Below are 20,566 nucleotides of genomic sequence, written 5' to 3'. Positions count from 1 at the left end.
ATTATTGCCTGTTCCCAGCTCTAAGAAAGGGAAGTCTGTAGTGTGTGGTGGTTTGAAAAGAGAACTACCCCCAGTACCCCCAGAGCCTTGGGCACTTAAACCCTTGGTGCCCATCTGGTAGCACTGTTTGGGGGTGAGGTTAGTGGTGCAGACTTGCTGGAGGAGGTATGTCACTCCAGGGTAGGCTCTGAGGGTAAATAGCCTCCCCCACTTAGTTTGTTCTCTACTTTGTGCTTGTGGTTCAGGATGTTAGGTCTTTGCTTCCTGCTCCTGCCACCATGCCTGCTGCTTACCTGCTATGCTGGACTCTTATCCCTCTGGGACCATAAGCCCAAATGACCTTTTTCTTCTGTAAGCTGTCTTGATCATGGCATTTTGTCACAGCAACAGAAAAGTAACCAATACACCATATATCATAGAACCTTTATTATTTTTCCTCTAAATTCTTAGAAACGTACATAACGCCCGTGCTCTAGTTGTGATACCATTTTATAGACATTTAAAACACATCTTCATGTATAAATATTTTACATTTGGTCCATAGAACAGATAATTTTACTAAATAATACTGTAATTTTTTTTAAAACAGGCTCTGTATATAGTCTGAATAGGCATATATTACATATACTTTTTATATAGAGATAAATTTACTTGGTGTTCTGAGAATAAATCCTTATTGCAAAAAAAAAAGCATATATGATAATACAATTATCTTCTTCCCTCTGGGCAAAAACTAAAAAAGAAAAGTTACACATATTCACAGTTCTCACAGTACGACCCTTAATGTTGTGCTCTATAAGGTAAGTTTGGGTGGAAATCAGGAGATTTCTTGCCAAACATCTTAGAGGTGCTTACAAACATGAAATATACTGCATTTATCTCAAAAAGACTTGTTCTCAGTTTCACATTGAAGAACAGCGAGCAGCAAGAAGGAAACCTCCTGCCCTCATCCTAAAGGGCTTCCTACACAGGTGGGGGAGGGATGGGGCCACGAGACACAGTGGAGGGTCCTTGCATTCCACACCTGGGACTCTGGAGAACAGGCACCTGTGCAAGCTGGTCTGTCGCAGAGTCTCCACTGAGCAGGCAGATGCCTCAGCCACACGACCCTGTTACAAGTGGCCTCGGGAAGAGCTGGTAGATTGCCTACACAATATCACACGGGACGCTAAATGCCACATGTGAGGATGGGTATGCATGTGTGTGCATTTCTATGTGCTTACGTGTCTGCATTCTCTACAGTGCGCTTAATGCTCTGAGGGAGGGAGATAGCTTATTGCAAGAACTGGTGTGCTGGTCACTTTTGGATGAGAATGACAAGAGATTCAAAAAACCCACGGTCACAGTTATTCACCATAGTTATTAAGGATTAGTCATAAACACAGTTTGTGAGCTATCAAGCTAAGAAGCTACAGGACAAGACATATGCTTTGCTACATGGGAGTCCATCCTCTCGGCAGAGGAGAGAGACAGAGCTGCTGGAACTTTCCAGAAACTGTCTCCACTGGCTTCACCAACACAGAACCCAAGGCCAGAAGGGACAAGTGACGCTCCCCCTGGAGCAGGCTAGCAAGGGAAGCTCAGAGCCAGGGTAGGGTGGGTGGAGCCTCTGGAGTAACCCTCCTCCACTAGTGGGTGTGTACGTCTGAAAGTTTTCCAGAAAGGTGAGGGGGACGGCAGAACATAGTGGCAGTGACTGTCTAAGAGGGAAACCAGGGCGAGCTGGATTGGTCCTGACTTAGAACCTTCACCTTGATTACCTTGGTCATTGTTTGTGTAAAACTGGGCAGCTCAGAGGGAACACAGCTCCCACTTGGGGAACATCCTAGGATGGTGACCAAAAAAGGCAATTATTGTGCTTGTGATTTTTTTTTTTTCTCCTCAGCACACAAGGCCCTTCTGGATGGGCTGTTGCTGTTAATGCCACCTGGGGAGGTGGGGCAGGGGACACTGAGCTGCCCGGGTCACAGGGTCACAGGACAGAGGATCCTCTCCGCACTGATCTGTGAACAGTCTGGGGTGGGTCTGTGAAGCGGCCTCGGGAAGGAGGACTTAAGAAGGAAGAGGCAGAGCCTGCTGGCTCACAGAGGCCATGAGCAATATGCCGTAGCCCTGGTCCATGACCAGTTCAGAGCCAAGGCGGACAGAAGAGTCTGGATAACAGTCTACAGTTGGGGTACAGGACAACAGTCTGAAGAAGACTAAAAGCCAGGAGTGTGTGGACTCAGCTATCACCCTCTCTGGCAGCATAAGGAGGAGCTACAGCGGCAGTTACAAAGGCTAGCCACCTGCTCCTGCTAAGGGGCCTCTGTGAAAGCCCCCAGGGGTGGCTGCCCACTCAGGGCCCACCCAGGGGTCAGACTGTCCCCCACCTCCCCTCTCTGCATGGTGATGGTGTCTGGACCCGCCCCTTGAGGTAGGTGGAGACAGAGAGTATCTTCAATCTTCAAGGGGTGTGAGTACAGCCAGTCCAGGGTGCCAGTGTAGGGGTGATAAGGGGGCCGCACCCCTAGATGTAGGCCTCCTTGCTGGCTGAGCTGCCAGCCTGCGGCTGCTCAGGGCCATTCTCAGGGCGCACGATATCTTCACTGGGCTGAATCATGACCTGGAGACGCTGTGGGCAGGGGGTGGTGGTATGACCCTTTGCAGTGAGGACCAGTCCTCCCCCCTCTTCCTCCACCAAACTCAGCTCTAGTGTCCTCACTAGTAAGCCAAATGTCCCATACAATGGAGGCCACATGGCCAGAACACTCCTGCTCCCATCTGTATGACCAGATCTCCTGACTGGTCCTCTCATGCCTTTCCTGACACCATCTTCCCTCTAGCCTCAGCATGGCAGCAGGAAGATGGTCAGAATGTCTCCCTCCATGTTTCAGGACCCAACCATTTCATCCAGTGTAAAAGCCGGATCCTACAATGCCCTGTACAATCTGTTCCTCTGTCTGCCACAGCCTTCCTTTCAAATCCTTACCTAGTTTACTCTGCCCACTCCACTTCCTCCTCCTGCCCTCCAGCCATGCTGCTCTCCCTCCAGCCAACCTCATGGCATTTTGATGCCTGGACCTTTGTACAACCTACCATCCCTGCCCTGCCATCCCACGCTCCCGTCCTACCCTCCTAAGAACAGTCTTTCTACTTCTACCACTCAGCCTGGCTTTTCTTCAGGCTTCCAGGGAGCCATCCAATGCTGTTCCACTCAGGTAGGATCGCAATGCCTCAGAGGTGTTCCCTGTCATTCTAAATGGCATTGGCTTGCCAACTCAGGCCTTCCCAACTAGACCTTGAGCTCCCTCAATGCAGAAGGGCTTACCTGCTTCAGAGAGCCCTTTAGGGTGAGGAACATGTAAGCCATGTACCCGGGGATGAGCACCATGGAAGACAGAGCCATGAGCCAGCCCACGCCTTGGCCCCACTTGGGGAAAACGTAGCTTCCCATGGTAAGTGGTGTCATCTGCACAGCGCTGAAGAGAAACACGCCCTGTGGATGGGGAAGGGCATGACAGTCAGCTCTGGGGCATAGACCAAGACAGGCCCTACCTCCACTGCAGCTGACTCTTATGGCCTGCTATCCTGGAAAAGGCCTAAAGAGGAGATCTGCCTCCTGCAGGATAGCTGGTATAATGGGCTGCATGGCTTCTCCAGGCTACCATGATCTTACACATAGCACAATATAGGCAGCAGCCCAGTTCCCCACCTCAAAGACCTGGGGTGTCCCTGCCAGGGCTCTCAGGACCTCAGTGCCCGTCAAAGAGGGAATGTGACTTGCTGAAGAACAGGAGGCTCTGCATGTCAGGAACCTGGGCTCCTGGGCTGGGCTGAGCTAGGGGAGTGACTTAGGACAACAGTCTGGGTACTAAGGCTATGAGGAGGTCATGTGATTGTTCCCCAGCAGGGCTTGACACAGATGAGCAGCAAACAATACAGGGGAAGCATTACTACTCACATGAAGCAGAAGACCTGGAGAGATTTACCCTGTCCTCACTCCCAAGAGTTTTCTCCAGGGAGCTGACCTGCCTGTACCACAGCCTGTCTCATCCCAGGGGGCTAACTTCTTCCCAGTGGGGCTAGCCTCATCCCAGTGGACTAGCTTCATCCCAATGGCTGGTTAAGCCTCATCTTTACCGCCACAATGATGGGTGTGAAAAAGGACCAGCATAGCTTCCACCAGATGCAGGGCCTGGAGCCAACCATCTCCTGGATGTTGTCATAGAACCGGTTGACACCTGTGATATAGGGGCAAGAACAGAAGGCAGGGACAGCTTCCAGGACAGTGCTCTAGGACCCAATTCTACTACTTGTTTGAGGTGCAGCCATGAGCAAGTCCCCTCATGTCTATGAGACCCAGTGTCCTTGTCTCTTATATGGAACATGTGCTTTGGTTTTAATCAAATCCTGTGGCGCCATAACACGGAGACAGGAGGATGTGTAAAGACATACCGGCCTAGTGCCCCGCCCACAGGCACCTGTCCTAGCCATGCCTTCATGGGCTTTACCAGGAGGGCACATTTCCCTGTGATGGTCTTACTATGAGAAACGGATGGTAGCGTGTGAAGAGATTCCAAATTTAGGAAATCAATGCTAATGATAAAAGAGAGGCCTAAAGGCCTCAGAAAGGAGCGGTTTGTGACCCCTGTGGAAAACCACAGAGCAGGCACAGAGGGGACCCATTAGGAGGGAGGAGCGGACAGTGGTGGGAGGAGGGAGACTGGGTGCAGGTGGAAGATGGGGGAGGGACATATTTGGGAAAGACATTCTTAGGGATTTGACTCCCAGGCAGTCATTCATTAGGGGAACCTTGGGCCCACAAAAACCAAAAAAAGTCTATTTTGAGTCTTTGGGATCAGTTCTGGAACACCTGTAATATACAGTCTTACAGTTATTAAGTATGTGACTTTGAAAACTGTATAGTCTGGGGTTCCCCCTTTTCAGGTAAAATTTCATATTTTTTTCACATTTATTTTGTTTGTGTGTGTGGAGGCCAGAGGACAACCTGTGGGAGGCACTTATCTCCTACAGAGGAACTCAGGTTGCCAGTCTTGGTGGCAAGTGTTTTGAGCCATGTCACCTTTTAATCAATTTCAAACCAATCTTTTCGCCCTCAATTTATGAAGTCATAATAGCTTGCATTTTACTTTTCAATGATGTACTTATTTTTATTTTATGTGTGTAAGTGTTTGTCTACATGTGTATCCACACCATGTACATGCAGTGTCCACAGAGACCAGAAGAAGGAATTGGGTCTCCTGGAACTGGAGTTAAAGGAGGTTGTGAGTCTCCATGAGGAATGCTGGGAACCGAACCTGGGTCCTCTGCAAGAGCAGCCCATGGTCTTAACCTCTGAGTCATCCCTGCAGCCCCTGGCTTGCATGTTAAGTGAACATGTGTGACTCTCTCTGTCACACTTTCTCAACAGGGCAGCACCTGTGTTAACTAAGCATGTGGGAGTGCTATAAAGGCAAGATAAAGGTTTAATGGTCAAGATATCGTTAATGAATAAATGGTTGGATGGATGGAAGGATTAATGAGGGAGGAGGGCTGGATCTCACCATAAAACCAGGAAATGGAGACACACTCAAAGAAAACCAGGAACAGCAGGCTCATGCCACTGGCAGAGTAATAATCAAAGAGTTTGAAGACATAAATGCCACCCTGAAAGAGACAAAGGGACAAAGTGCAGACACAGCTCCTTTACTGCACACGCTCCCCCAGCTCCAAGATCCTGAAGAGGCTGGGATTAGGCACATGGCAGCCACAAAGCTTGAAGGCAGTGAAGAAGCCCTTAGGGTCAGTGGTGCTCATAGTCTCGGGGCCGGGAAGATGTCTAGGTGGTGGCAGGAGATGTCCTGTTTCCACTATGGCTTTCAGTAGGACTGAGAAGCAGCCAGCCCATCACCAGGATACACTAGTGATTGTTCTTTCCTGTTTAAACAGTCTCCTGGCTCTCACACACTATTGTTTTAGGTCAGATCTAACTGCAAAGCCTGCAAGTTTGGATCTCCATCCATCCTCCCACTCTCTGCCTCCTCCATACTGGCTTTCTCTTGTCCCTCTGCTTCCCCAGATCATTCCTACTGCAGGGCCTTTGTGCCTGATCTGCTTGCTCCCCTAAGATTTTCCACTCCCACCCCAACACTGACTCTGCCTCATCTCTGAAGTCAAAGCTCAATGGTCACTTGCGTATGGAAGCTTCTCCTAGCTACCTTAGGAGTAAGAGCTCCTCCCATCCCTACTGATCATTCTTGAGCCCACTAGCCATTTCCCTCCTGGCACTTTGACCCTACCCCCCACAACCTTCCACAAAACCAACAAAGCTGTGCCCATCATGATAATTGCTGAATCTCAGGGTTGGGTTATCACACAGCAGGTACGTGCAGCATTTCTCTCTGAGATAGACGGGATTTGGAAAGTGATGGTGTCAAAGGCCCCACTTGACTCTGACTCATTTCTATGAGCATTTGCAAGCTCACTATCCCCTCAACCCTTCATCCCCCCACCCCTTGATTCCCTATCTCTCTTATCCCTCCATCCCCTCCTCCATGGCTGGGATGTATGCTACATTCTCTAGACTTACCCCGTACTTTCTAGTTCAAAGTCCACCCCTCCCACCCATCTAGGACTCCATGAATCTCACAACGCTGTGATTGGGTTTGGTACAATGGCGCTCAGTACAGAGAAAGATGGTGGCATAGGCTAACCCTGGGAAAAGGAGGTCCAAGGGCTGGAGAGCTTTGGGTCTTGGGGGTGAACAAGGTTCCTGGCACGTAAAGGTATGGCAATCCCTATGTCAGATGCTGGTCAGCCTACCTGGGTGATGTTAGAGAGGCCAATCAGGTAGGACACGATGCATACAGCAGCAATGAAGAGTTCACGGCGATTGCGGAGAAGCCTGGGATACTCATCCACCAGGGCAGTGATGAAACCCTCCACGGTACAGAACTTGTTGGGGGGAAGATGGGGTTAGCTACCAGCTGCAGCCATCCTCCTTCTACCTACCCACCCACCCAAAACCTGGCCTTGTAAGGAAAGGCTTGTAACCAGACAGCAGAGGCAGGCTAGACAGATCCTCCAGGGACTGTGGGAGCTGATCAAGGCCAGGCTGGTCCTGATGGGGTCCTCATGGTGCTGTGGGGAGGGGGCCTTACCTGGCTGTCAATGCCCAGCATCAGCAGCATGGAGAAGAAGAGGATAGCCCAGAGGGGAGAGATGGGTAGCTGTGTCACAGCCTCGGGGTACGCCAAGAATGCCAGCCCAGGGCCTGGTGGGGAGAGCAAAACAAGAAAGAAAAGGAGAGTGTGAATGCTACCAGCACACCCAGCAACACACTCAGCACACACAGCAGCACACCCAGCACACACAGCACACACACAGCACACACACAGCACACCCAGCACACCCAGCACACACCCAGCACACTATCACTTGCTCATTTTGATCTCAGTTCATCCTTTGGGTAGCCTTGTGTGTGCACTGTCATTCCTTAGGAAACAGTGAGAGTCCAGAGGGAAGATAGACAGGTGGTGCATAGCTGTGGCCACCATCCAGCAAGGGACCATGGGGACCTGGCCAGTGGCAGGAACAGCGCACATGCAGAGAGGCAGGGTGGGAATACATGAAGGAGGCAGGTGGAGGACAGATGCTAGACCTGAAAGGCTTGTGGAAGAAGGTGGGTGGAGACTGGGCCTTCTGTTCAGCAGCTGAACCCATCATAAGGTGGGAAGTTATGGGATGGAGCAGATATGGGATGTCTGTGTGGGGATGGGGTAGGGGTGGATCTGGAGGCCCCAGAGGAGATGCATAGGAGCTCAGGAGAAGCCTCCTGTGAGGATACTGTAATCTTTCTGGTTGTGGCTCTGGGGCAGAGGGGTGGGCTGAGAGGCTAAAGAGTCCCAGGAAAATGAAATTGGAGGAGGGATTTCCCTACAGGTGAGACAGGAACCTCAGCAAAGAGTATTTCTGACATGACCAACCCAGTTCTCCAAGGGACAAGTCACATGACCTCCCTGAGGGGCGTCTGCCTGGTACACAGTCCCTCCTGCTGTGGCTTGCCCTGGCCAAAAGAAAAAAAGGGGTCCGAGCCTGAGGATCTTCCTGGCTTTGACACTGGTGGCCATGGGAGCAGAGTGGCACAACCCACACAGTGATAATATTTTTGGAGCTAGGACAAAAGTCTAGCCTGGAGAGCTTTGTATCATGGAGGTGACCATGGCCCAGCTGGACCCACATGCACACGCCTCATGACCACACACAATCATCATAGCAAGCCCTGCTTTGCCCAGGTAGTGCTGACCTGAGGCTGCCACATCAGCTATGGACCTCTTGGTGACATGAGCCATGAAGCCCACGATGGAGAAGATGACGAAACCGGCAAACATGCTGGTGCAGGAGTTGATGCAGCAAACGATGATGGAGTCCCTGAAGAACAGAAGGGCAGGTGAGGTGATTGGGGACGACTACAGGAGAGTGGGACCAGGGGCCAGTAACCTCCAAGGGAAGGGAGAAGGGTTCTAGAAGAGAAACTACAGGGTCCGGTGGCTCTAGAAGGGCAAGGCCAGAGCAAGCCAGGCAAGGTAGAGCAGGAAGGAGGGGTTTCCTAAGAAGGTAAAGAGAGACCTAATAGGGTAGGTGTGGCTACAGAGGACGTGGAGATGGAGGTTCTACGAGGGATGTAGTCTCAGATGAAGAGCGAGTATGGCCTCCAGCGTGTGAGAGGGGAAGTGCGAGGGATAAGCGTGTATTACTGGGGTAGGCACATGGGGGGGGGGGTACGGGTTGGCATTCATGCCTGGGGTGTGGCCTCAGCATCAGGGAGGCATGGTCAGGGGCATGGTCAGGAAGGAAGCCTCAAAGCCCGCCCCCTCGCACCTGTACACATTGTTGTGGAAAGAGTTGTAACTTCCCAGAGCAATCAGGGACCCCAGGCCCAGCCCATAGGAGAAGAAGATCTGGGTGGCGGCGTCAAGCCACACCTGCAGGCAGAGGAACAGAACCTCAGATCTGGTCAAGTACAGAATTGTCATCGATACCTCAGCCCCCTGGGAGTCCTCAGGGATTATCTGCTCCGTATAACCTGCTTAGGTACCTAGTGGCTGTAGAATGTTCGTGACCCTGGGAACCCATTTGGGCAGAGCAGTCGGGACAGGGTGGGGCAATGCAGACACTCACCTCAGAATCAGACAGCTTTCGGAAGTTGGGCGTGATGTAGAAAAGGATCCCCTCCTTGGCCCCAGGAAGCGTTACTCCACGGAAGAACAGGATGATGAGCATGATGTAGGGGTATGTGGCCGAGAAGTAGACCACCTAGAAGCAAAGGACCATAGGGCTGCCCCTCTCTGCAGCACTAGATCTGTTCCTCCTCCTCCTGGACCACTCCATCCCTGGATTTCTAGCCTGGTAGGCTGCCCACCTTTCTGAAGCCCCTCCACAGAGTCTGTAGTGCTGGCTATCACCTCCCCTGCCCCATTCCTGTCAGCCACCCTCTGTCCCTTCTCCTCTCAGGTGTATGAGGCTAGTGCCTGTCTGTGGCCAAGCAAGGAAGAAGACACACAATTCTGGGAGGGGAGACACTCCCCCACCCCCGTCCCAACCAGAGGCCATGCCCCATGCTTAGAATTCTCTGTGAAGCTCAGGGCTGGCCTCAGACTCACAGTGATCCTCCAGCCTCATCCTTCTGAGTGTTTGGGTTACAGGAGTGAGCTCTAGTTTTTGGGTTGGGGGTGTTGTTTGTTTGCCTCATTATGTAGTCATGGCTGGTCTGGAATGCACAGAGCCACCTACCTCTACCTCTGCAACGCTGCGATTAGAGATGTGTGTTACTATGCCCAGCCCCCATCTCTATTTTTTTTTTTTTAATTTCTACATCTGATTGACACAAATGTAACAAGGGGAGTTTAAAGTCCGCTTGGACATGCACACAATGTCCCATAGACAGCTCCTACTGGTTACATGAAGGACAGGTCCCACATGGCTGATATCTCTGTTCTCCCAATGCTATGGGATTCAGTGGACTCTTGGTAGGTGTCTGACAATCACGTAACATTTTGGTTCTCACTTTTTCTGTATGGCTGACCATAAGTCCTTGCAAAAGAGCTCAAATGCAAAATCAAAAACAAACAAACAAAAAAAAAACAACCCCCCCAAAACAAAACAAATAAACCAAAACCCCACAGGCTAAGCTTGTTCCTAAACGATGCTTCCCTGTCTCAGGAAGAAAATGATCTTTAATTACAGAATGTCCTTTGGGACCTGCCAGCTCTCCCCTACAGCTTTCCAGCTACATGGAGATCTAAATGCAACACTGAACCTGTCTGTATACAGGTCTTTATCCAAAAAAGTGTCATTCCATGCTTGGGGAAACTTCCAGCTGTGTAATTGCTGAATCTAAAACCAGCAACTTCTCCAAGCCTGTGACCTATATTGCTTAAGAACCTTCTGGAAATGGAACTGCAGATGGAAGGGCATGGTGACTTCTGTATTGCTTCACAGAGTATGTTTAAACTTTGTCTTCTGTCAGACCCATCACTAAGGAACTGGTCTTCACACTGTGCTTCTTTGTGACTTTGGCTGACCCAAAGTCTGATGTGACTCCACTTATTGGACTTTGAAGTCCTCTGTATTAGGAAAAGCAGCCACAAACCATAAAGAAACCAACCTTTAAAAGGGACTTAATCATCAGTGTGACTTTGGGTGATTTCTTACCTTCTCTAAGCCTTATTTTTGCTTGTCTAGCACATGGGTATGATCTTCAATCTCAGTGAGCAGAGTGGTTGTTGTACAAGGACACAGGCCATGTCTAACACATAGTTGCTGTCAGTATTTCTCTATTCTCCATGCTTAGCAGGAGGCTGAGCACACAGTAGGTTTTCAATAGAAACTTACTGAAGGACAGCAATAATTGACGGGTCAATATCCCCAAATGATACAGTGATACAGGGATCTGAGCTTAGGGTTGTATGCCTCTACCATCCATCCCTTCATCCATGGGTCAAGATAGAAGATGGCATCTCTGGGGTTCCTGTACTGGACACAGGGTAGTCACAGAACAAGTGTCAGGGGAAGTTGGTCCAGTGGTCCTGGAGCAACACCTGCCATCTGGCTATGGCTCCATCAAGCCCAGTGGCATCTGTGAGCTTGACACTGGCTCATCTCATTTCACAAGAATGAACCCAGGCATAGAGAGCTGAAAGGACTTTAACTCAAGTCAGATGGAGCATGTGGGAGCCATGGGTTCAGATCCAGGACCTACCTCCACCTATAGACTTGCCCCTTCTCCTGTATGTCTCCATTATCCACTCATGTCCCTACCTTTCCAGTCCATCCAACACCCTTCCAGATGCAGAAATACACAAGCACCCAGGCAATGGCCAGTGTGATGGCTAGCGGCCAGCGGATCTGTCCTGGCTTGTCTAGCCCATCCGTCATCTGGTGCATGTTGCGTCTGGGGACAGAGGAAAAGAGGAAAGGGTCATACAGGGCCAGCAGGAGGTGAGTATGCATGGCTCTGTCACAGATCATACTATCCCTGAGTGTCCTGGTGACACTGTGACCTTGTGATTTGGACAGGGACTGTTGGCCAGGACTCTCACCCTGGAGAGTTGCAGTAGTTAGTGTCAACTGCAACTCTTGGGCTCCTAGGCTTTCACCCCTCCTCCGCTCTGCTTACCCAGCCCCATGGAATCCTTATAAGGCCCAGGTAGGACCATGTGCTCACTCTCCTGCCTGAGACTGTGTAGTACACAGGACCCTCTTGTCTGAGTCTGAAGAACAGATGACCAAGACTTCCCAACATCCGGAGATCACCCTTGCCTCTCAGCACAGCCCCTCACTGGGCACCCTCTGTAGCTGCCTGGCCCCCTCACTGTGCCTACACATATATTCCTCCCCACTGACTCAGTACCACTTACTCCCCGACCCCACCTGTCATAGTAGGCAGCTACATCCTCCTGCAGGCTCATCCAGGCCACTTCCCATACCCTGAATGTCTTCCTGCCAATGAGTCACCTGCTGCTGTCACTGTCTATTGGCATCCCCAGTTACTGGCACACAGTAGGTGTTCAAGAAACATTCAAGAATAAGTAGTTGAAAGAAAAGCCATATTATCTGCCACACCCCAGCTGGCATATCCTCCCCAGCCCCATCCCATCCCCCACTCACTCCCAGAATTCCACCACGGCGCTGGTCATGTTGGTGGTATTGACGAGGCTATAGTTCGAGAAGCAGCGGTCAGTGTTCCAGGGGTTGTCACACTGTTTCCATGGCAAGGTCTGCAAGGGCAGAGTCACAGACAGATCCCACTCAGTCCCTGGAGCTGGCCAGAGAGGACCCCACTCAACCAGCCCACCCTTATCACCCCACGCACCTGCTCACAACCACCTTTCCACCTCTTCTTCCTGAGAGCTCTCAGAGGCAGGTAGACAAGATCATACCACCCAAGTCTGAACTCTTGCCCCTCCAAGAGCTAGTTTCTGTGTTCACCCTGTGTCTCCAGGGGTGACCCCAGCAGACAAGGTCTGTCCCATGTCCAGCCTGGCTCTAGACTCTTTATACATGATTTATGAAGTGAGTTTCAGTTTTTGTTTCCTTCTTTCTGGTCAAATACAGGTCATGTAAAATTGACCACTGCTCCGTGCTCAGCTGAGCAGCATGGGGCACACACAGTAGTGTAGAGCAGCTCTTTCTAGGACCTTGGTCTCCTTTACTCACCACCTCCCCATCCTCCAGGCTCCCCCATGATGCCTCCTGTCTCCTGGAATCTTACCACTTTAAGAAGCACATGCAGGCAGAATCACACAGCATCCATTTTCTGTGATTGTCTTAATGTCTTCAAATTTCACACCCACAGTACATGGGTCAGAGTTTCTTCCTTTGTTAAGGATGCACAGTATTCCACCACACACGTGTGTATGCAGTCACACGTGTTCCCTGGGGACCCAGGGTTGCTTATGAATGGCTCTTATAAAACATGATGCTGTGAACATATGGGCATCAACCCCCATGTGTCTGAGACCCTGCTTTTGCTTCTGTGGAAACAGAATTGCTGAATCACATTTATAAATGAGATCAGTGAGGTCTCAGAGAAGCTAAAGCTGGTTTCTGAAGTTGCACAGCTGATAGACAGTAGAGTTAGCACTCAAACCTACGCTAGCCGAGTCCATACAAAATGGCTACCGGGTCCAATTGTGTGTTGCCTGGGGTACGAGACAGTGGCTCTCAACATGGTGGATCAGGGAAGACACTACAGGAGACAAGCTACTGACCCAGTGAGCACACTGGGGATTCCCACAGGTCATGTAGGTGCTGACCGGAAGCCACTCACCGTGGTAAAGGAGTTGTACAGGTAGTAGATGGCCCAGGAGATGATGACAATGTAGTAGATATTTAGCCAGAAGGACAGCACAGCTGCTGCAAGGCCCACACCTGGGGAGGAACGCACACAGGGTTTGCCGCCGCATCCTTAGAAATGGGTCCAAGACTTCCTTGTCCTGGAGGATCTTGGGTGAGGCCCCTCCATATGCCCAGCTCTCACACTCACCCTTGAACATGGGGGCCAGCTTCCATACACCCAGGCCCCCAATGGAGGTGTATTGGCCTAGGGAACACTCCAAAAGGAAGAGAGGAACACCCGCAAAGATGAGCGTCAGGAAATATGGGATTAGGAAGGCCCCTGGAGAAGAGAGACACACTCATGACCTTGATTCTTCCCAGCAGTTTTGGGGTCCCACCCACCATTCCCATGTGTCCTGCCTGAAAAGCAGTATCCAGGGCCAGGCCCAAAGGTGTCCTTCATTCAAAATGTAAAAGATACAGTAGTTGTGACATCATTGCCACAGACAACTGTCATTAGGGACTCTTGAAGAGAGGACAAGGGGTTACAAATAGGGCTTGCTCTCAAAGACCCTCCCTTCCCTCAAGGTAGACTCGGGAGATGCAAAGACCTGGTCCCAAGGTCACCAGGTGGCCACCTACCACCACCGTTTTTCCCGCAGAGGTAAGGGAACCTCCACACATTGCCCAGGCCGATGGCGTAGCCCACGCAGGACATGAGGAAGTCGAAGCGTCCCTTCCATGTGTCCCGGTCAGGGAGGTCCCCAGCCTTCTTCTGCACCTTGACTACCAGAGTTTTGGGCTTGTCACTGGCCACAGGGGCCTCGCTGACCTCGGTAGAGATCTGCCCATCAGCCACCTTGCTGTTGTCAGTCGCCATGTCTCGGAGCACAAATTTGGCAGCGGGGATCCTGGCGGGTGGGCGTGTGATGTCAGCTCCAGTCCACGTGGACAGCAGCTTTGCGGCCTGGGATTTCTGTGGGAGGACAGGGTGGGTTATAGTTAAAGAGGTAGCGTAGATGTGAAACTGCCTTCAGGTCAGTTCTCTTTTACCAGCTGAGGACTAGTACTTACTACTAGGTCTTAACAACTCCTACTGAGTCTGTCTTTTGTGTGTGTGTGTCCCATATATATGGGACAGGGGTCAACCTTGGGTGCCATTCCTCAGCAGCTGTCCATTATTTCTGAGACCATGTCTTTTGCTGGGCTGGTTGGCCAGTAAGTCCTGGGGATCCTCCTGTCTCTGCCTCCCTAGTGCTGAGATTACAAGTGTGCACTCCCACACCTGGCTGAGTGTGGGAAACACAAGCACATGTGAGAATGCACAGAGATGCTAAAGGAGGCTATTGGGGCTCCACGTCTATCACCCCCAGTCATGGTCACTTGAGATATGGTCTCTCTTTATTTCTTTCAGGTACACCAGCTGCCAGCAAGCTTAGGCAATCCTTTTATCTCTACTCCTCCTAGTGCTGGGGTTGCAGGCTATGTGAGTGACCATGCCTGGCCTTTGACGTTGGTGCTGGGGATCAAACCAGAGCCTCATGTTGATGTACTTACTGACTCAGCCATCCCTTTGGTTGCTCAGTTTTCCCATCTATCCAATGGGGCCAGTCTCTTCTGGCTTGCCAACTTGCAACAAACTCAGCTTTTGTGTCTGCCAGGGTGTGATTCATCAGCTGGCTGCTTATCTTACCTAGGTTCTCTGCTAGGGGTCTTCTCCTAAAGGCTGTCTCCGCAGAGCCTGCAAAACAGAGTAGGGAGAAGGGCAAGGAGGTGAATGGGCAGGCTACAACAGATGGGGCTGGACTGTCAGCAGGGGGCAACAAGCGGGGGGGGGGGGGGGGGGGGGGGAGGGGGGGGAGGGAGCAGCTGGGACACAGGCAGTGCCTGCGACTGCAGAGCGTCCCCAGCCAGAGTGACTGTGGTGAGTCCATGCAGCATGGCACTGGCCTGCCAATGCGGAGACATGCAGGATGGGCTGTGTGGAGACAGCTGTGGCATTGGGCAGGGTGTTCCATAATTTTATCAACAGGAAAAGAGGAGCCAGGGTAGGATAACACTTGGGGCATGTTGGGAGTCCCGAACTGGGCTGATTTTTTTTCTTTTTTAATACGCAAAATTAAAGTTTATTCTAGCTGATATTGTTCTCCATCCTTCTTATAATCTTGCAGAAATGTTATTTAAAAAAAAAAAAGATGTCAGAGCAGAGAGAAGAGCCCTATATTTTATAGCGAGGAAGGTGGATTTGGAAAGGTCTTCTTCAGGTGTCCTATTTAAGGTCCTGCCCCCTAAATATGTAAACAGACGGTCATGGAATTTGTTTTCTTCTGTGTCAACTTTTTTCTAGAACATTCTATAGAAGGTGTTCACTAAAACGACACTAAACTTATGGAACCCTCAGAACAAACTGGAACATCGGGAAGAAGTGCTGCTCCGTGGCCCCCACATAGGAGATAAGCAAAAGCCATGGGTAGCATGGGCATTGTGCCTGGGATCTGCCCCAGATGCCTGGTGTGGGGTGCACGGCCTTCAGCCCCTCGCATGCAGCCTGTTACCCAGCACCACGTGTCCTCCTCGTGGTGATACTTCATGGCCACTCCTGCTTCTCTTCCTCAAGGTGGCCGGCTCAGTTTGAGCCTCCTGCACAGTGGTAGTCTTGTCCTGAATGACTATCTCCATTCTGGCCGGGCCTGGCCACATTAGGGAGAACTGTGGCCTCAGGTAGAGGCAGCCTGCTCCCTCCAGGATGGAGAGAACAGAAGGTGAAAGATAGGGCCTGTTCCAGAATCAGGATATGCAGACTGCCGACTCAGATGAGACAGACAAATGTGCTAGCTTTTGTGACCACAGTTGTCCTCAGTTGTCCCACTCTCTCTCCCAGTAGGTTCCAGCTGCCATATTTATTCAGAACGATCCAATCACCTCTGGCCAGTCTGACCACGTGACCAAAGCTAGCCAATCAGATTTCTTCCCTAGGATTTTGGTATAAGAAGAGTCTTGGGAACTCTGCGGCAGCATGGGCTGCCCACCCTATACTCAGTGTGGCACAGAGAGCTGGCTGTTGAGGAGGAAGGAGGTATGTTGCTGATGTTCTAGCTCGTACTTCCAGGCTTTCTTTAGCACAGCTATTCTGCTCTGGAATGCCATTAAGTGTCCCTTACTACGTCTTGATTGAGACACTTCAGAGGACAGGTTGATAGTGAGGCGTGACTTATTGTTGCTGGAGCAGGTTGTTAAAAAAAGTAAGTTCCACCTTTTAGGCCTCTCTCTTGCCCTATTCCCGTAGACTCTCAGTTTCCAGAACCACAAGCCTCCAGCCATTATGCAAAACTGGCCTGTGGCATTCTATGACAGAAGCACTGATGGGCAAAGGTCTTCCCCATGGTCACATGTGGCTTGCTCTTAGACTCCTCGAGAAAGGCAGTCCACAGTCCTCAGACCCAACCCAGGGGTCCCAGGCAGGGCTACTTGGAAGAGCTGGCCCTGAGGGAGCCAGACTGTCATTTCTGTTTTCCAGAAATGTATGTCTGGATGCAGCCGAACACCTGCAGCATCCGAGAAAGAGCTGCAGAGCCAAGAGCTGTAATTTCATGTTTATGTCTGAGCATAAATAAAAGGGGCCGGCGTGATGGAACTGATGCCCAGGGAAGATCCAAGATGCAGACTTGGACTTGCCTGGTACAAAAGCCATTTTAGTCTTGAGCCTGACCTTGGCTGTCTCCAGCACCTGCTAATGCAGGGTGAGCTACCTCTGCTCTCTGACCCCTATCTGGATAAATGGGGATGAGAACAACAAGGCCAGGCACGTAGATAGGTATGCAGGGTAACTCCAGCACTGGCTGACAGAGCCTCAGGAAATCTCAGGTACTATATGAACATTCACCACCCAGCACTTCTGGCTACAGCTTTGTGGAAATATACCAGCAGGGATATCACAGGGATACTGGTACTCTGGTCCCAGAGTGTCATTCTGTCAGTCCTAGTGAGGCACAGCAGGTGTAAACACATGAGACCTTTTGCTGTGTGTCTTCTTCCCAGCCCAAAGAGAACGAGATCCAGTTCATCCCTGTCAGAGGCTGAGATGGGAGCAAGACTAGGGTAATGTATGTGAGGACTGGTCACAAGAAAGATAATGAGGCAAACAGAAGACTCACTTAGAGGCCTCTAAGAGGGTGGAGTTAATGAAAGAGACCAGATGGAAGAGTGGTGAGTCTCAGTGATGACCCATCCTTCCTTAGTGTGGTTCTGTGACCGAGTCTTAACGCCACTGACAAAAACTCAGCTAAAGCATACAGAGATCTGCAGGTCCCTCAGCCAGAGATACTTTGTAAGGAAGGAGTACGGAGCTGGAAGCTCTAGATCAGACATGGCAAATAGGTCAGAAGTAGCCCTTGGGCTTGTTTTATTTGGCCAGAACAACAAGAAGATTCAGTTTGAATTAGAAGTTGAAAATGTGACACTCTAGGACACAGTGTTTTAAACAGTGGGAAAGTAATGCAAAGACCTCAAGGTAGGGCAGAGAGCTTGGTGTTTGAAAGACAGCACAGAGGGCTGGAAGGGAACAGATCCAGGTGGAGGGGTGACAGGGGGTCACATCACACGGGGTCTCAGAGGCCAAAGCCAGCAGTTCAAATTATTATTTTTTTGTATCTTAAGTGGGCAAGGCTATCTCATGCTTCTTGATCTCACCCTAGCTGTGACAAATATTTCCAAGGGTCAGGAGCAGAAGCAGAGACACTCTTGGGAAACAGAGTCCAAGAGAGACATGAGGACTTGGTCTTGGCCACTGGGGCACTAGGGCTCCACCCTGGAGCAGGGCCTGGAAGCCTGCTGGTGGTGGGTAGATGGGCAGCCCAGGGCTGAACCAGTGGCCAGCTGTGGAATACATGAGTGCAGGGGACCCTGAGGGACAATCTCCCTCTGTCCCATTACTTCAGAAGGCCTGGTGTGGTCCTGTGGGTGGAAAATAGGCAGAGGCTGAGAAGCCAGAGCTTGACAGTCAGGGGTGCCATTGTCCCAGCACATGAGTTGTGGGTTGGAGGAGGCAGAGCAACAGGCTTGGCCTGAATTCTGCTCCTGCTTGCCACTCTCCTCGCTCCTCCTTTCTCCCTCCCCTCTCCCCCTTTATTCTTCCTTCCCTTACCCCCCTTCTCCCTCCCTCCCACCCTGGCTAGGCCCACTGCTGCTTCCTCTTGCTCCCTCCCCTCCGCTCAGTAATTACTGGGACAGCAGAGGCTTGTAGCAGCTGTAACGGGCCCACTTGCTTTTATCTCTTTCAGAACTGTGATGGTTCAAGAAAGGAATTAATATTGGGTTTGGCTAAGTGCCAAGAGGAAACAATGCATTTTATTATCCGATTGAGAGGGAAATGCTAGGCCCACCCTTGGGACATCTGCTGTGTACCAAGTCCCTGTGCATGAAGCCTTTCATAGAGGCACTGCATTTATTGGACGTCTACTGTGTTCCAGGCATGTCACAGGAGTTCTAGTGCCCAGAGTGATTGCAACTACATATGCTGAGAGTTACTATATTCCCCAGATAGAGAAAGAAACTGGGGCCTGCCAGCCCAAGGCTGCAGTCAGAAGGGGTCTCAGAGGGCTGTGCAGTTCCTGCCTTGCATGCACAGGGTGGCTCTGCTAGCAGCAGTGTCCACTGGGACTAGGTAGTGTGACTTGGGTGTGCTGGGCCTTGAGGTTGTGAGGTAGGGACCTCACGTTTTGTGGCGATGGCTTGCCATCTGATCCCTGCAGGGTGGCTAGTTGGGATATTTGACTTGGATGGCCTCAGGCTTCAGGAATGTGATGAGAGTCAAAGCCAGGACACACAGGATGTTCCAGTAAGGGGCAGTTCCAGCTGCCATGCAGAGATGATCAGCTGTGTACACACCCTGTCACAGAGAGCAACTAGCAATGACAGATAGCCCAGGGCAGAGAGGCCAGAGGGAGGTAGAGTCCTGGAAGTTGACAGATGTTCATGCAAAAGGGGCCGCTTTGGGCAAGATTGACAGGAGTGTCCAGCTGGACATCTAAAACAAGCCCCGTTCTTGAACATTTCAGGGGATCAAAAAAAGGCCCTGACTGGTATAGGTTGGTTCTGTGCCACATTTATATATGTGCACAAGGTTCAGAGAAGGCTGGCATGAGTTCAGGATCACACAGCACAAGAGTAACTTCATCTTGCCAGTTTATGAACTCTCCACGCTCACTCAGGACCTGAAAATCTTTTGACGCCTCACCTTACCCCAAGGTCAGCAGCAGTCCTAGCTGCAGTTCTCATTAGAAAGTACTAGATGCTAGGCTCTCCCATTATCCCACCCAGGTGGTCCAGTAAGTTCTTTACTCAAGGATCTACAGAACCCTCATACAGAGGTGAAGTTCCCAGCTCCCATAACTGGACCAGGGAAGAGTGTGAAATACCGAAGCTACGTGGTCAATAGTTCTATCTTGCAGACATGATGCCATGATGCTTAAAGAGGTCAAATGACCTGTCCCATATCACCCAGAGCTTAACCTGGGCCCTGAAGTCAGAGCCTGAGCTACTACCTCCCTTAGCTGCTGCATCCTGGGACCAGGCCTGGGTAAATTCTCTGAAGCTTTAGGCCTCCTGGCCCCAGAGTCCATCCTAGTTGGTATGGCTACAGTGGGAGATCTGGGGCTGCTGGGAGATGAAGTTGCCTAGGTAAAAGGAAAAGGAAACTGAGGCTCTGGCCTTCCAGGGAGAAGCAGCTGAAGGTACCCAACACCCTGGGTGAGAACATCAAATACACAGCAGCTGTGGCTGCCCTGAAGAACTATTAAGCTATTGATTAGCAACAGTCCCATTTCACAGAAGCATAAACCGGGGCACAGAGAGGCAGAGTGACTTGCCAAGGTCTCCTAGCCAGAAGCTGGGTGTCAAGATTTAAATGCTGCTGGGCCTATATGCTAACTTCTCCATTTTGCTGGCTCTAGAGGGGGACTCTCAATCATACCTTTGCTATGTGGCCTGTCCCCAGCAGGTAGCTCCCGACAGGACTAACCTCCAAGGATATGGCCTGCTGCTCTGTGAAGAAACCTAATAGACGACATCTCCCTATGGCCATTAGATGGGCTGCACAGAGGACAGTTGGGTCAGGGATGCCCTAAGAGCTCCTGAGGGCTAACCTGACAGTCTGGCCAGCAGTCCTCATTAGACTGGGAGTTTCTCCCCTGGCTCTAGGCTCACCGCAGATACCAACTGGGCAGCCATGGGGATCATTGAGCTCACA

At 50.9% G+C, this 20,566-nt stretch overlaps 1 protein-coding gene across 2 annotated transcripts in view; it reads right to left on the bottom strand.

Moving 5' to 3' along the window:
* Window positions 1–411: 411 nt before the first annotated feature.
* The window catches only part of Slc6a1 (solute carrier family 6 member 1), a 32,652-nt gene continuing 12,497 nt past the window's right edge, over window positions 412–20,566 (bottom strand). For both annotated transcript variants that reach the window (XM_034511646.2, XM_076940285.1), the window contains exons 2-16: window positions 15,014–15,061; window positions 13,963–14,296; window positions 13,529–13,660; window positions 13,313–13,413; window positions 12,151–12,260; window positions 11,302–11,434; window positions 9,163–9,297; window positions 8,863–8,966; window positions 8,288–8,412; window positions 7,143–7,255; window positions 6,805–6,936; window positions 5,547–5,649; window positions 4,123–4,223; window positions 3,311–3,478; window positions 412–2,614 (exon numbers count right to left, since the gene is read on the bottom strand). In XM_034511646.2, the coding sequence (XP_034367537.1) occupies window positions 2,510–2,614; window positions 3,311–3,478; window positions 4,123–4,223; window positions 5,547–5,649; window positions 6,805–6,936; window positions 7,143–7,255; window positions 8,288–8,412; window positions 8,863–8,966; window positions 9,163–9,297; window positions 11,302–11,434; window positions 12,151–12,260; window positions 13,313–13,413; window positions 13,529–13,660; window positions 13,963–14,200 (1,800 nt within the window). In that variant the 5' untranslated portion in view covers window positions 14,201–14,296; window positions 15,014–15,061 and the 3' untranslated portion in view covers window positions 412–2,509. The remainder of the gene's footprint in view (window positions 2,615–3,310; window positions 3,479–4,122; window positions 4,224–5,546; window positions 5,650–6,804; window positions 6,937–7,142; window positions 7,256–8,287; window positions 8,413–8,862; window positions 8,967–9,162; window positions 9,298–11,301; window positions 11,435–12,150; window positions 12,261–13,312; window positions 13,414–13,528; window positions 13,661–13,962; window positions 14,297–15,013; window positions 15,062–20,566) is intronic.

The sequence above is a fragment of the Arvicanthis niloticus genome, chromosome 9, assembly GCF_011762505.2.
Source record: "Arvicanthis niloticus isolate mArvNil1 chromosome 9, mArvNil1.pat.X, whole genome shotgun sequence".
Lineage (NCBI taxonomy): Eukaryota > Metazoa > Chordata > Mammalia > Rodentia > Muridae > Arvicanthis > Arvicanthis niloticus.
Note: the sequence above shows the minus strand (reverse complement) of the source record. Positions and strands in the feature narration are given on the sequence as shown.